The sequence below is a fragment of the Panthera onca genome, chromosome E1 (assembly GCF_046562875.1).
Source record: "Panthera onca isolate mPanOnc1 chromosome E1, mPanOnc1 haplotype 2, whole genome shotgun sequence".
NCBI classification, from domain to species: Eukaryota; Metazoa; Chordata; class Mammalia; order Carnivora; family Felidae; genus Panthera; species Panthera onca.
In genome coordinates, this window is record NC_138352.1 from 40,144,473 (window position 1) to 40,160,369 (window position 15,897).

A 15,897-nucleotide genomic window follows, 5' to 3' on the forward strand; every position below is an offset into this window, starting at 1 on the left:
TTAATTCTGGAAGGCTGAGTGTGTTTGTGTATTTGTGTGCTTCCATTTCTTACCCTGTCATCTCTTACGTAAGTGGTGAAATCATGAGAAGTCTGTAGGAACCTGGGCCTTGCTATATATACAGTCTAGAACACATTTTTGCCCATGCAGCAAAGTGCCTCTTCAGTAAAAGCTCCTGTGTGTGTTTTCTGTTTCCTTGGAAATGGGCAAGAGCCTTGAAAGTTAGGAATAGCTTTTACAACTTAAAACAAGCCCCCCTGTCTTAAAACAGGACATTTCTGTCAAAATACATTAGCCAAACTCCAGCTGGTGATGTTGCCTAGCAACTCAGTGTAAGCTGCAAGAGCCCTTCATTATGGGAACCAAGGTGGCACAACTGCCTGACCCTCAAGAAGGTGATTAAAAAGCACGTTGAGGCCCCCTCCTCCAACAGTATTGCACATAATTACCATGAGATACACTTTTTAGCTCCCCAGAGATAGCCGGTTCTTAAGTTATAACTGCTCTGCTTGGTGTTAGTGAAAACTTGGAGGTAAAAGGGGAAGAGTTAAGTAACAACTAAATATGGTGCAAATGTTTAATGAATGGGCTTTAATGCCTCCTTCGCTGAGCTCTCATTGGTTTGAATGTGGGAGAAAGACATGAGAGTAAGAACTACTTCCAAGATTAGCCCACATCTAAGTAGGTGGTTTTTAATGCCTATGGCAGTGTGTGTGTGTGTGTGTGTGTGTGTGTGTGTGTGTGTGTGTGTGTGTGTGTGTGTAAATCGGCCTCTCTAGCACCAGTCAGAGGCTCATTCGCCGGTATTGATGGCAAGTACCCATTGTGCCCCAGATACCATGGGACAATGATGAGAAACTCCAGGATCCCTGTGCTCAGAGAGCTTCTTCTCTAGGGAGAGCAGAGAGGCCAGCCATCGTTGCATTTTTTTCCTAGAGAGCACAACAGAATAGGACAGATGTTTATGTGGAGAATTCCTGAAGTCAGCATGAGTAATATGAATTCTCATCAGAAACAAACGTAATAAACTCTCAACAAAGAAGCAGCATTTATTCATCTCTGTTCTTAGGAGTTTCTTTCTCTGATGCTTCACCATCTCTCCTTTTGGCAGTCAGAGAACAAGGAGATTGAAATGACCTTTAATTCTGGACCTTCATGTCTCTGGGATGTGGCAGTCACAGGGAAGACCACAAACACCAACCAGGTCTTACCCTGGGCCGGGGGCCACAGACGCCTCTGCTGTGCTGAGCAGCCACAGTCCCGGGTATAGGGCCAGGTGGCCGTCCTCTTAGCATGACTTCAGTCTTTCTCACAGTCTTTGGTTGAGACTTTTTCTTTATTAATTTGGAGGCTTGAGAAATCATTTGCCGGCTTAAAAAAAAAATTCTGAAACATCCAGGTTAATACATTTGACTTGCAGGATTTCTACAACTCTGGGCCCTTTTCTGATCCTGGCAGTTGAGGCCAGAGTGGCTCACAGTGAAGTAGTAGCGATTTGGGAAGTAAGTGTGGATTTGATCATCAGTCTGTGTATCCCTGTAGATCTGGGATCAGTGTTCCAGAAGTGGATACCAACATGGCAGGCACTATAGCAGTACCTTTACACCTGCTGTCTTTGTCCTCTTCAGAGCGTTTTTATCTGTCTAGCCCCTAGTTTCAGATTACCAACTCTCTGACCCACCATAATCTCCACAGGTAATCTTTACACTAATGTTTAGGTGCACCTTACTCTGTTTTTCTCTCCTGGAATCTGTTAGGCACTTCAAGAGCCTCTTCCTCACGCACTGCTGCTGTGGGTGAAGGGCTTTCTGAAATGTGTGCCTGCGTGAGTATGACCGTGCTTCTCAGGAGACTATACTTGTGGCTCATGAGGATGTCAGAAAAGTTAGCATGCATTTGTTATTTTAACTGAAGGTTAACATTTTGAATTTTTAATCTGTGTTTCTAGACACTGTTTCCAGCAAATTGCAAAACAACAACGTTTATACTATCGCCAAGAGGAATGTGGAAGGGCAGGACATGCTGTATCAATCCCTGAAGCTCACTAATGGCATTTGGATTTTGGCTGAGCTACGTATCCAGCCAGGAAACCCAAATTATACGGTAAGGCCTTTCTGAAAATAGGTGAGATGGGTTCAAGGAGGGAGGTAAGAGCCCTTTCATTTCTTCTTAGCACCACGGAAAGACCTGGAGGAGGCGCTGCAGACCCCAGACATCCAAAACAAGCAGTCAGTCAAGAAGCCCCCATTCACCTCGTTGGAGGACCTTGTCTCTTCAGTGTCTGTCTGCCCCATCCAGTAGGCACGGTGGCTCTGGCAGCAGGGAGTGTGTGGACTTGCTCTGGAACGTGCAGGGTTCCTCACGATACTTCTCTAGCATTTCTGTGCATGTGGTGCTGTCACAAGCTGCTAAGAGGGCTGTTTACATAGCTCATGTCAGGAAGGCCTTCTTTCCTGCCCTTGGAGTTCATGACTTAAGACTGTCAGAGTCATAGACACATGAGCCTTATAAGCCTTTGTTTTCACAGCACCGTGTGTCCTGAAATGCCCGCTGAGAAAGGTGAGGCGAAACTGGGGCACACCTTTGGAAGACTGCAAGGGGACTTTAGTTTGGAAAACTCCTTTGGTTCCATAACTGGACTAAAATTAAAATTCTGGAAGTATTTTTAGAGCAGGAGTGATTGCCTTGAACAACAAAGACTGACCCCTGAGGCACTGGACATTGTTTGCTGTTATGACATGTGATCTCCCAACAGGATGCTGCTTGTCATCTGCATTTTGTAAAATGAAAGCTCCTGGGATGGGGAAAATATCTCAATCTTATGTTGTCTTTGAGGTTTCTGTAGGCTGTTTTGAAGGAAGGGACAGGAAAGTGACAGAAGAGAATATGGTTCAATACTGAAAAAGCTGAATAGGAGATTAAGAGGCCATTTTAGCCACTGAGTGAGAAAAGTCTGTGACCGCACTCCTTAATTTTAACAGCCAAGTCTGTTTTCATTAGCATACATCAAGGGAATAGTACCCCCCGGAACTGAGAATTCTTGTGTTTTCCCTACTAGTTCCCTCCTTTGAAGCAGCTGGAAGCACACGTGTGTTTGTGTGTGTGTGTGTGCGCGCGCGCGCACATGCACGCACACATGCACACACTCCTCAGTTCTATCAAGCTAGATTTTTGTGAGTGGGAAACTTCAGGCTTCCTCCATGAAGTAGACACTCCTTCCACCCACCTTCTCCTCCACCAGTCTCATCTTTTTTGGAAAGAAACTACCCCATCGTTTACTTTGAGTTCCCTAAGAAAGGAAAAAACCCTTCTGTGCTGTTGCTGAAAGGGCAGGTCTAAACTGTCGAATCGGGTCTTGTAAAATAACTCTATTTTCTTGCTTAGAGATGTGCTCTTAAGAGAGGGGCGCCTGGGTGGCTCAGTTGGTTAAGCGTCTGACTTGATTTCAGCTCAGGTCATGATCTCCTGGTTCGTGGGATTAAGTCCCACATGGGGCTGTGTGCTGACATTGCAGAGCCTGCTTGGGATTCTGTCTCTTCCCGTCTCTGACTGCCCCTCCCCTGCTCTCACTCAGTCTCTCAAAACATATAACTAAGCACTGAAAAATAATAATGTGCTCAGAGAGAGAGTGTGTGTGTTTTGTTTATCTATTTTATTGTGTACAGGCTTTCATCTCAGCTATGTTAAAGAAGCGTGGTCACTCCTTGTTTGCAGATAAGGAAACCAAAGTTAAGAGTGTTTTATCAACTTGTCCAAGATCATGTAATTTGTTGGTAGTTGTGTTATGCTTAGAATTCAGGTTATATCTTGACCCTTACACCATCTTCACTGTGAGGATAGTGAGAATTTGGAGAAGGACCTCTTAATGTCACTGTCTTAAACATTGCTTGTTTAAAATTTTCTAACTTTTTTATTTTGAAATAAGTTGAGACTGACAAACTTTGAAAATGGTACCGGGTTCCCACATGTCTTTCACCCAGTTTTCCCTACTGGTAACATCTTATATGCCCATAGTACATTCTCAAACAGGTTATTGATATTGGTACAATACTATTAACTAAACTGTAGCCCTTACTCAGATTTCACCAGGTCATACATTATTCTGTTACTGTTGATGGGGGTGGTTGGCAAGTGTACTTGACTGTGCACTCTTACTACATGTGTGTAGATTGGTATAGTCATCACCACAGGCAGGACATCAAACTGTTGCGTCACTGCAAAAAAGTTCCGTTCTTGCTCTCCCTTTATAGCCAGATTCTCATCCAGCCCTGTGCCCTGGCAACCACTGATGTTCTCTCCATTACTGTAATTTTGTCATTTTGGGAGTGTACTATAAATTTAAATTCTTAAAATATGAAATCTTTTGACGTTTTGTTTTTGTGTTTTTTTTTTTTTTGCGTTTCGGTTAGCACAATACCCTTGACATTCATCCAGGTTGTTAATGTGTAACAGTAGTTTGTTCGTTATGACTGAGTAGTAGTCCACCATATGGATGTACCACTGCTTATCTACTCACCTGTTGAAGGACATTTCCTCCCCTATTTTTTCATTTTAACAGTTTTTATTTAAAGTCATGTATAAGATTATTTTATTCCTACATCTTCCCAATTATTTCTTTTTTATATTTGCCCTTTTCCTTTCCTACTTGCAAGATTTGGCTTTATGTTCAAGGATCTTCTTGCAGTCTTTGCAGTTTTAGTCTAGTAATAACCACCTTGCCAGGCTGGATGCCCACATGGACAGTTGTGCCTTTCGCCCTCTCTCGCTGTACTCGTTCAGTGTAGATGACGTATTTCTTCCTGTAAACCTGGACTACGTTGCCAATTTGCTGACCTCTGTAGTGCCCTCGCACAACCTGTACTTACTTCCTCATCCTTTTGGATGGGCGTGGATCGAACATTGTACTTCTGTCACAGCTGTTTGGAAAGAGGGGAAGACAAAATCTTCCTGCAAATGCGGGAGGGTACATTGACATGCCTTTTACAGTGCTTCCTCCGGTCAGAAGTCACAAAGGGATTGAACTTCGTTTTGGCCACTGGAGCTTCAGCAGTGGCCACAGAAGGGAAGAGCCTCCTATATATTTTTTTTAATTTTTAAGATACAGATTTATGTACGGTTGTAAGAAATAATCCAGTGGGATTTTGTCCTCATTGTGCCTTTTTATAGCCACACCCACCTCCCTTCTTTCCTTGTATTTATAAATGGTAAATTTGTTTATACTTCCTTGCCCTCTTTCCTGTTTTCCATCCATCTGGTGTCTAGGTTCCTTCTGCCCACAGAACAATCCAAATTTTCCATCACAACATGTGACACAGACCTAATCCATTCCCCTAAATGGTGCTGCAGACTTCAAAGTCCCTGGGGTCTGTTTTCTTCCTTCCATCACCCTAACACCTATTACACTATTGATCTGTCTCAGCAAGGTATTAAGGAGGAAGAAAATCTGGTTGAGCCAGTACTAATGCTAGAGGACCAATGGTCCCTAAGCCTCCTAAAAGGTGGATAAATCACTCCCTCCCCCCTGCCCCTTACTGTATTTCATTAGGAAAGATGTTTATCCTGTAAGGATGAGGCCCTGTCACTCTAAGTAGCTACATCTTATCGGGAAAGGTAACTTGTCCCTGGGGAAAAAGTATGTGTTCCAGACTGTAAACCAGAAGTAGATGTGTTAAATACCTGGCTTACTGAGGCATAAGAGGTGATTCTTCTTTCCTCACTGGGTCTGGATGTGTGACATTCCAGAGTGGTTGGTATTAAAGATGTGTCACATAAGTAGGTCAGCAGTTCAAAAGTTAAAACCCTGGTAAGGTCTCTTTTCCCTTAGTAACCCAAAACAAGACCCAGAGTCGCACCTTTATTTTATAAGTCAAATTATTTGGTTTTATTAATTGTTTTTTTTATGTATGTTTCCCTTGTACTTCAGGATTTAGGAAAATCTTTTTTTTTTTTTTTTTTTTTTTTTAATTCATTCTAGCTTGTCTTAGTTGGAAAGCAAAAGATGAATTTAAGCCTAAACCTGACCCTTTGTTAGAGGTTGGCATGGCTTGGAGAGGGGAGTATGATATAAGGAGAGAAAGATTGATTCTTCCTCATCCAACCCCCTCTGCAAAGAGCAGCTGAAACTTAGAGTCCAGGCCTGATCTGTCCATGACTACTCCCCTCCCCCCAGTGCTAGCTTGGCAGATCGGGCTTTTGTAGAGGAAGGCAACATTTCCTTACCAGTCATGAACAACAACAACAAAAAAAGAGTCTCCAAATGGTACATCTTACAAAGGTGTGGAAAAAATATTTTGGGAGAGAGGAACCACCCCTCTGTAGTCTGAGAGTTAACTCCCTTAGGCTGGTCGTCCTCTTTTTAGCTTCCTCTCCTCCTCTTCTGAACCCACATACTTTCCCACGAGAATTTTCCACGACACTGGCAGTGGAGAGGCTGTGGAGGAGGAGGTAGAAAATTGCCTCTATAGTCAGGGAAATGCCTAGAGCTGCAACTTTGACCAAAGTAGGGAGCCGTTTTCTATGCATAATGACATTCTTAAATTAGTCGGGGTTGTTTTTGGTTTTGGGTTGTTTTTTGTTTTTGTTTTTGTTTTTACATTTGTCAGAATTGCCTTCCTGATTAATGTCAAACAGCAACTTTGAAAGTGCCTTAGAGACCGAATATTAAAGCTGTAAATAAATAGAGCCTCTTTTGATGTTCTTTTGTTTGGCTGGTTTTGGGTTTTACCTTTTTTTTTTTTTTAAAGTAATCTCTGTGCCCAAGGTGGGCCTCAAACTCACAACCCTGAGATCAAGAGTCACATGCTCTACTGACTGAGTCAGCCAGGTGCCCTGGTTTTTGCATTTCTTTAATTTGCATTTTTAAACTTTTGAGGATGTACATTTTTTTCAAGAAATTCAGGGTTGCAACAACATGGATGGAACTAGAGTGTATTAGGCTGAGCAAAAGAAGTCAGTCAGAGAAAGACAAATACTATCTGATTTCACTCACATATGAAATTTAAGAAACAAAACAGGTGAACCTAGGGGAAGGGAAGGAAAAATAAGATAAAAACAGAGAGGGAGGCAAACCATAAGAGACTTGTAAATACAGAGAACAAACAGGGTTGCTGGAGGGGAGGTAGATGGGGGATGATGGGCTGATTGGGTGATGGGCATTAAGGAGGGCACTTGTTGGGATGAGCACTGGGTGTTATATGTAAGTGATGAATCACTGGATTCTACTCCTGAAACTAATACTACACTGTATGTCAACTAACTTGAGTTTAAATTAAAAAAAAAAACAAAAAGAAATTCAGGGTTGACCAATATCTTCCTGATATTTTTGCTAAATATATTGTCACCTTTTGTACTATGTGAAATTGCCCAGTGTCTCTGAGAATAAAGAGGTAAAGGAATGTAAAATCTCATAGTGCTATATGATTAAAGACAGGTTTTGCTTACATACCCTAATAGATGAAAACAATGGTGTCGGTAATGCAAAAAGCAAATGTTCAATTTTCTGGTTCTGAATGCAATTTGCATGCTTCTGTTATATTACTGTTAATAATATTTTGGTTACTGTGATACAGTCAAGGATTTCAAATCTGAGAGGGAGGGAGAGAGAATCTTCAGCAGGCCCCATGCTCAGCACAGAGCCCGACATGGGGCTCGATCCCATGACCTGAGCCGAATCCAACAGCCAGACGCTCAACCAACTGAGTCACCCAGACGCCCTAATCTGGGTTTAAGTTTTGTGCTTATTGACCCACAAAATGAAAATCTCAGTGTTCAACATTGAAATTGTTCTATTAAAGTTTTCGTTTTAATTTGATGATTGTGAGACTAGAAGAAGAGAAGTGGTAGACGAGTGGCATCAGGAGTGTCTTTGCCTGTTTAGGGAGGCAGCAAATGAGGAAACTGGTGCCGTAAATTGCTGTCTGGTTATACTAAGTCAGTGTCTCTTGGTGTTCACATTTGCCTTCCATAACAGTGTTTTTGCTGTCCTCCGTGTAATACAAAAAGGACTAGTACCTTGGATATCTATCCTCTCTTATGCTTTTATTTTGCTTGATCGTACATCTTGAATTGGAACTGAGATAACCATCCTTGTCTGAGTGAGAAACTGGGGCAGGCAGCCGAAATGACCCCAACAAGTTAGACTTTCACCCTTCCCTTTTCATTTGGTAATAATCCCTGTGACCCTTAGCAGAGCGTTGGAGTAGCTGTTCCCCCACAGTCAGAGGTTTTGATGTTTTTAGTATGGATGATTCCTAACCTCACAGACCCACAGAGAATGTAGGTGGAAACACAGCACAAGTTGACATTGATTAAATTGAAATTTTAAAACCCACAGAACTTAACAGAACCTCTCTTGGTTTGGCCTCTCAGTGAAAGAGGCTCTTCCCTCTTTGCATCAGAAAGAGATTTCCTTGAACTGAGTACTGGCTATCTTTCAAGCCAATGCCAACCTCCATGCTAATCCTCTTCTCCTTTTCTCCCTAACAGCTGTCGCTGAAGTGTAGAGCTCCTGAAGTCTCTCAGTACATCTATCAGGTCTACGACAGCATTTTGAAAAACTAATAGACTGGTCCGGCGCCCTCCGGCCATCCTGTGATTGGTGCAAGCCAAGAACTCTTAACTGGAAGAAATTGTGTTGCCGTGTAGAATCTGAACCCAAACACACTGAGGCCACCCACCAAGGTAGTGACTAGTCTAACCTGTGCTAACATTAGGGCACAACCTGTTGGATAGTTGTAGCTTCCTGTGAACATTTGTAACCACTGCTTCGATCACTTCCCTCCTCTTGCCACTCGCCGCCGCTATCTGTCCTTACTTGTGAGCTTCTCCATAGTGTGCCAGTGGCTGGCATTTTTGAGTGTAGTTTGATATTTTGTAATTGAGAGCTCATTTCAAAAGCAGAAAAAGACAAAAAATATTAAAGCAAGGAAAAGTGTCACTGAAACATAAACTGCACTTTATTGTTTTATATTTTTGTACATATGAGAAATGGAGGGCATAGTGTACCTGGTAGAAAGTGTTAAAACACCCGACTGCCATTAACCACACAGTCCTGGAGAAAGAAATGCAGTTATTTGCACCCCCTGTTAGGGGTTCTCTTATCTGTGGCAACCTTGCCCCTGCTCATTTGGGTTTTCACTTTCTTCTCTCTCCAAAGTCCCTCCCTTTCTTTATGATTTCCAACCCCCCCCCCGCCCCCCCCACACCCCTTATTATCATCTCATCTGATTGCTCTGGAGTTGGGAATGGTGGTCTTCCTTGAATGGTGTTTCAGGGTGCGGGAAATAGGGCCTGTTGGCACTAAAGCTGAGAGACGTTAGAGCGTCCTACATTCCTTTCCCTCAATCTAACCCGTTAACACTGATCAAGGAATTTGAGTAGAGATGGGGATCAGGAACCAAACTGTGCTTCTCCCTCTCCCTGCCCTGGATTTAATTTAATTCTCAGCTCCAATTCAGATCTAAAATCCTAGTTTTAGAGTTGAAACAGACTTTAAATAATAACTTATCCAACCCTGTTTTTCCTAAAATGGAAAAAGACAAAGATGTAGACTGCCTGAGGCCTTTTAGCTGTTGAGTCGCAGAGCGGGAGGACTGGGTCTCCTAAGTCCCCATCAGTGTTGTTGGAGACTGCAAGAGCCGCTCACTCATTTTTCTTTCCTCAACGCCTTTCTCTTACCTTTTCTGTCCTGCTTCTTCGTGGCTCTTCTCCTACTCCATGCTGATTTTGGCCCTCCATTCACTGGCATCAGGTGGCAGCAGAGTGTCTCTTCAAGTTACCGGGAGGTAAATCCAGATGCCAGAATGAGAGGGTAGCTGAGTGTTCCCACACGTGCTCCTAGAGCCACAGTTCTTGAGGCCAGCAGGGTGGGTGCAGAGATGAAGTGAGCTTAGAGAGGTCGTGGACTCGCTCTATCCTTTAACAGTCTGCTCTGCCCTTTACTTATGTTAATTAGGCTTCACAGGCAGTTGACACCACCTCAAGAGGGACGGTCAGTTCTTGTCATCTCTCTGAAGACTGGGAGATACGAAATCCCCTAACACGTTGGGCGTGTTTTGTCCAAGAGTGCTTTGTGCCCAAAGCACCAACTCTTTAGCTGTGTTCACACTATTACATCTGTGGGCACTTGTCACACTGCCTGGTGCCCAGTGCTCAGGGTCCGGGAACAAGACCGCTCTTCTCCGATGCCCTGTTCAAGTCAGAGGCACTTTGGGGCCCAAAGGCCTCATGTTGAACTCAGACCTCAGAGTGAGTCCAAGGGGAGAAATCCTAGAAAACAGCAGAAACTACCCTACAGCCCTGTCATGTCTGAAGTGACCCTGATTCATACGAGATACAAAGCTTTGGGGGGGTGGGTCCCCCAAAGCAATTTCCTAAACCTTGAGACTCTCCAAGAGAAGAATTACTGGGGTCGGGGGCCCTTGTCCTGCACTCACCACCCAAGGCACGTGGAGGATAGGAAGTAGCACAGGGGACGTATGTGGGAGGTGGGTAGGTTGGCTGTGTGTCAGGTGGAAAAGCAGGTCGATAAGTTTCCTTGTTGGGAGATCATGGAGTCGGATGGACACAGGCAGTGAAGAAGGTTCACACTACAAATACCAAGTTCTTATCTCCGAGCAAACCGTGGTTGCACAGGGAAATGTACGTGTCAGCTAAACAGACAGCACACAGTTTTATACCAGAGTATGTCCCTCTGCCTCTGAAACGAGGCTTCTCTCACCTTCCCCAGCAGTGGTGGGTAACAGCTGCTGTTCTCAGCTCACCTGACTGAGCCAATCCCGGAATCCTTCGCTCCTTGGGGAGGCTGCCTCCTGTCGCAGCCCCGAGCGTTCAGGGAGGGATCCTGCTCCGTGGAAGAGGACCTCTCTCCTGAAGAGACAGACTGTCGCCTCCACTGCAGCTTCCCTTTTGGCCCATGTCAAGCTCGGCCGAATCGGGGAAACGGAGTGGAGCTTGCCCTCCATTCTCCTCTCCTCTGCCTCCGTATGTCTTTGTAACATCAGCTGGTATCCTACAGAGGGCAGGGAAGCACACACACACCCAGAACTCTTGCTGGTCAGAGATTCCCTGAGTGTCTGTCCTCGCCCGAGCCTGTTTCGTGTGTCTGTGTTGTGGAGAGCAGTTGGGAGTGGGAGGGGAAATGTTGCCCTAAGAATGCTTATCATTCTTTGGTTATTGGGATCTGTTCTTGGGGAGGGTGGGGGTGGGGAGAAGCTTGACCTTGTGTCTTCGTCAATAAACTCATTTACACAAAATGAAGTTTGTGGTGTGGACTTTGTTCCCAGAACCGACCCTCTAGGATGCAACACTGGTGGCCAGGAGAGAGATGGAGCACTAATAAGCATACTGTTAGAACTTTTCTTTTGGCTGCCTCACCGTCCCAGGGATTTAGCCAGATGAAATTAAGACTACATAAGGAAGAAGCCTGTATCTCACGGAGGCTCCTGTTAACCAAGCCCCCTGTCACCACCAGCACCATGGGCGGGAAGTGCTCACAGGAGCTAGTCTGTATCCCCTGGCAGGTTCTCTGCTAGGGCCCCAGGCAGATGGTCCCAGGGACAGCCAACCAGCCAGCCAGCCAAGGCACAGGGGCAGAAGCGGCACAGCAGAGCTACTCACCAGCTTCCTGTCACCCAGGACGACTCATCTCGATGTATAAGCGCCGCTGGGACCTGAACTCAGGGCCGGCATGTTCCCAAGTGAAAAGAATTCATGCTTCAAAGCAAGCTTCCCCAGGAGTTCAAGTCCAGTCATGGGCATTTGTGTCGCAGGGAGCACAAGACCCAGGTGTTGTCAAGATAGAGGCCCTAGATCGTGGTGAGCAACAGCCTCTGAAGTCTTCTAACCTGAAGCTCAGTAAAGAGGCTGAGGGATCCAGCACCAAGGTGCCCTGAGCCTCTCACCACTAGAGTGAATGTAGAGAAGCTGCTTAGCACTTAGGCGTTGGGACTTGGATGTCCCAACTCCATGAATGAACTGCCTTTGGCAGCCAGCAACTTTTGGGTTGTCACCTTGTTGCTGGCTTGCAGTTAGCCCAAGCTGTAACAGGAATAACACTTGGGAAGCAGTGGGGTCAGGATGGTCTTTGTTGATGTTCAAGGCCAAAGAAATGAAGAGGGATGGGCTGTGCTGAGATCTATCTGGATTTACCAACTAAGAATGATACCAGGTTGGGCAAAGAAAATCTTTAGGGCAGAGGGTTTCAACTCTTCTCCCCCGCCCCCGCCAAAACTCTATTTTTAAGTAGTCTCTCTACCCAACATGGGGCTCGAACCCACAACCCTGAGACCAAGAGTTGCATGCTGCACCGACTGAGCAAGCCAGGTGTCCCCAGAGGCTCTCAAGTCTTATGTGCACATTGACACCACGTCTTGGGTTTCAAAAACCAATGATTCTGCTCAGCCAGGCTGGCATGCGGCCCTGAGGAAATCTGCATTTTTAAAGAACTCCAGTGTTTCTAATGTGCAGCTCGAGAAAGAACACCTGTTTGTCTACTTTTAAAGGGATACAGGTGACAAATGGTAAAGCACTGGGACGGCAGTTGGGGGGGGGGGGTTGGGGGGAGTCGGTAATCAGGGAAACAGGTGAAGGGGATTAAGAGGTGCAAACTTCAGGTTTATAAAAAGCCACGAGGGCGAACCGCATAGGGCGTTGTAGTCGATAACGTTAAAAAGTTGCATGGTAGCTACAGATACTGTGGTGTCATCTCATAATGTATGTAATTGCAAATCACTGTGTTGTACACCTGAAACATATATTGCATGTCAGCTATACTTCAGTTTTTAAAAATAAGAAAAAAGTGAAGTTGCCAAATAAAATGCCAGTTACCCAGAATCATACTGGGAAAAAAAAATGGTAAAGTACTTTCATGCGCATGACACCTGCCTACCCCATGAACCTGGCATTATCCCCATTTTTCAGGTGAGGTGCGACCGAGAGTGGAACAGTTCCACTGAAAGTTCTGTAATAGGCCCTCCAGCCCGTCTACATTCAGCCACCAGGCCAATGGCTGGCCTTGCTAAAACCCCAAGCTACCAGGATATGGAACAATAAGCAGGGCTTGCCGGCCCCAGACTTTGACCTTCGATCGTACCATCCTTCTCAGCCTCCAGAATGGCGAGTAGGAAATTCTGAGATATCAGGTACATTGTTTCTGAAGCTAAGAAACAGTTGAGGACTCCCAGAATTGAGTCTTCCTACTCCCACCTCATGCATTGATGCTTTTTCTGATTTTGCTTGGACCCAGATTTCTTTTCCCCGCCACCCCCAGCTCCAGGAGGCAAGAGTCTGTTTATTTTAATACCTGGTGTGGCACTTGGGAAAGATCACACCTCCCCCGTTGTTACCCATTTCTATCTCCTGAGCACTAATCCTAGAATCCCAACCAGCCCCCAGACATGTTATTAGCAACAAGGATGTTTCTTGAAAAGTTTCCGAGTTGGCTGCAAACTTACCATCTCAGTTTTCTCATTTAGCTTTTGCCCTGCCATTCTTGATGCTGCCAACAAGGGGAAGGCTGATTTGGGGGTTGATAGGACGCAGATGGACTTAATCTCCAGAAGAATTGCTTTGAAACGGGACTGCCCCAGCACTCTGGGACCGAGAGAACGGCTCAGGAAACAGGACTGCACCTGCACTCTGGGACCCAGAGAACGGCTCAGGGCCTTCTCCCACTATATGGGTATTAGAGGAGAATGTTCAAATCCAGCCTTGGGCTTCCCCTCCCTTGTTTCATTCACTTTCCACTTAAGGTCTTAGGCTCCAGGGTCTGGCCAAACAGCCTCTGAAAGCTCAGCGCGGGTTTCAGCTTTGATGGAGGGTTTGGGGGCCTGTGGACTAGGCAGCTCCAGGTCTCTGTTTTTTTTTGTCCCTCTCGGGTGCCTGGGCCTCAGATGCTGCAAGTGGACCCACGCATCTCATCCCCCAGAGTCTGTGCTTGCGTCTCAGGTGCCCCCACAGGAGGCCCAAGGTCAGACCCAAGGACAGAGCCTCTCAAATTTTTTCACCAAGGTAACTGTAATGATAGAGGAGAGTGAGCAGGCCTCTACAGTGTAAGAAGTTCTTAGCCCAAAGTGACTCTCAATAAACAAATGACGTAGGGGCCCCCCGGGTGGTTCAGTCAGTTAAGCGTCCAACTCTTGGTTATGGCTCAAGTCACGACCTCATGGTTCGATTCATGGGTTCGAGCCCCGCATAAGTCTCCCCGCTGACAGCATGGAGCCTGCTCAGGATTCTCTCTCTCTCCCTCTCTCTCTGCCCCTCCCCACTCATGCTCTCTCTCTCAAATAAATAAACTTAAAAAAAAAATGACTTAGGAGAATCTTAAACGCAGGCATATTTTGCATTTTATATTAATACTATGGCTGCTTGTTTTTTATATAAAAATGTTTTAAATGACCTACCACCGAAGGCAAGTGTGAGGCTCCATGATGAACCTTTGGCTTTGTGTTCCCCTAGTAGGAGAAGCTTCTGAGAAGCCTGGTGCCAGGTTATGAGTATGAGCACTGCACAATTTCTCTTTCTAGTCTACCTTGGGCTAAGATAGAACCAGAATGGAGGTGTTGGCCAGTAGACACAAAGCCTGAGATCTTTGGTCATAGTAAGCATTAACGATTTTGAGATACAACGCGGGGGATGGACAATGCCCCGGACAATTAAGTTAGGAAAAGTGTCACTCTAGGTGACACTGTTAGGACCCCATGGGTCAGTAAAATCTAATTTCTCCCTGGGAATTCTTCCCGAAGGAAGCCATATCCTTCTCAACCCTGTATTTGTTTCTAGCTGCTGCCCTGGCCCTTCTCACACACCACCCCAAACGGCCCTTCTCACACACCACCCCAAACCCCTAGAAGCCCACCTAGAATAAAAGGAAATGCTTTTCCAAGGTGATGTTCAGCCATTCCCATATGAATGGCTGTATGTCTTTTAAAAAGGCAAGAAAAGGGGGCACCTGGATGGCTCAGTCAGTTAAGTGTCTGACTTTGGCTCAGGTCATGATCTCACGGTTCGGTTCATGAGTTCGAGCCCCACATTGGGCTCTCTGCTGTCAGTGCGGAGCCGCTTCGGATCCTCTGTCTCCCTCTCTCTCAAAAATAAATAAACATTACAAGAATGAAAAGGCTACATGTTGAGACTTCCTACAGGTCAGGCACTGCTGTTAAGAACGCTACACTCTTGTAAGTCCTTTATGCTGAAAGGATGACTGATCGCATCTCCGCTGCTTTACAAATAAAGCAATAGCTGGGGCGCCTGGGTGGCTTAGTCGGTTAAGCGTCCCTTGGTTTCAACTCAGGTCATGATCTCACGGTTCATGAGTTCGAGCCCTGCATCAGGCTCTGTGCTGACAGTGAGGAACCTGCTTGGGATTCTCCCTCTCTCCCTCAAAAATAAATAAACTTATTACAAATAACGCAATAGTTCAAGTTACTTGTCTTCAGTTACCATCATGGTCACATAGTCAGTGGAGGGCCAGGATTTAAATCCAGATCTGTCCGATTCTGAGGCCCAGGCTCATAACCACTACACTTTCTGTCTGGATAGAAGAGAGAGGAGGAGCAATTGGGAACATGCCCAAAATGCAGAGCCCAGAGGGAGGAGGAAACTGGCTCCATGAGGAATCTGGAACCCAGGAGTAATAGGAAGTCTAGAAAGTCACAGGGGGGCATGCTGGGTCCCAGGGATAAAAACACGGGTGAGCTCTCTGGGCTTCCCCTTCCTCTTCTGCCCTGCAGGCAAGTACAATGTGACTCCGGCCAGGTGGTCACTGCCCTGCTTCAAGACCCTTCATTACCTTACCATCCAGCACAGGGCTAGGTCCAAATTCCTTACCCAGCAATCACCACCGCCTTTGAGACCTCACCTCAAGCCCCCTCTCTGCCTCCTCTCACCAAGCTGCCAGCC

The 15,897-nt window shown here is 45.6% G+C and overlaps 1 protein-coding gene and 1 pseudogene across 1 annotated transcript in view; one reads left to right on the forward strand and one right to left on the reverse strand.

Annotated features, from left to right (window-relative positions):
* AP2B1 (adaptor related protein complex 2 subunit beta 1) overlaps positions 1 to 11,008 on the forward strand; it is a 130,343-nt gene extending 119,335 nt beyond the window's left edge. The window contains exons 21-22 of the mRNA XM_078437458.2: positions 1,949 to 2,103; positions 8,485 to 11,008. Of these exons, the coding sequence (XP_078293584.1) occupies positions 1,949 to 2,103; positions 8,485 to 8,559 (230 nt within the window). The 3' untranslated portion in view covers positions 8,560 to 11,008. The remainder of the gene's footprint in view (positions 1 to 1,948; positions 2,104 to 8,484) is intronic.
* On the reverse strand, positions 4,595 to 6,522 carry LOC132688494 (large ribosomal subunit protein uL24 pseudogene; annotated as a pseudogene).
* Positions 11,009 to 15,897: the final 4,889 nt, after the last annotated feature.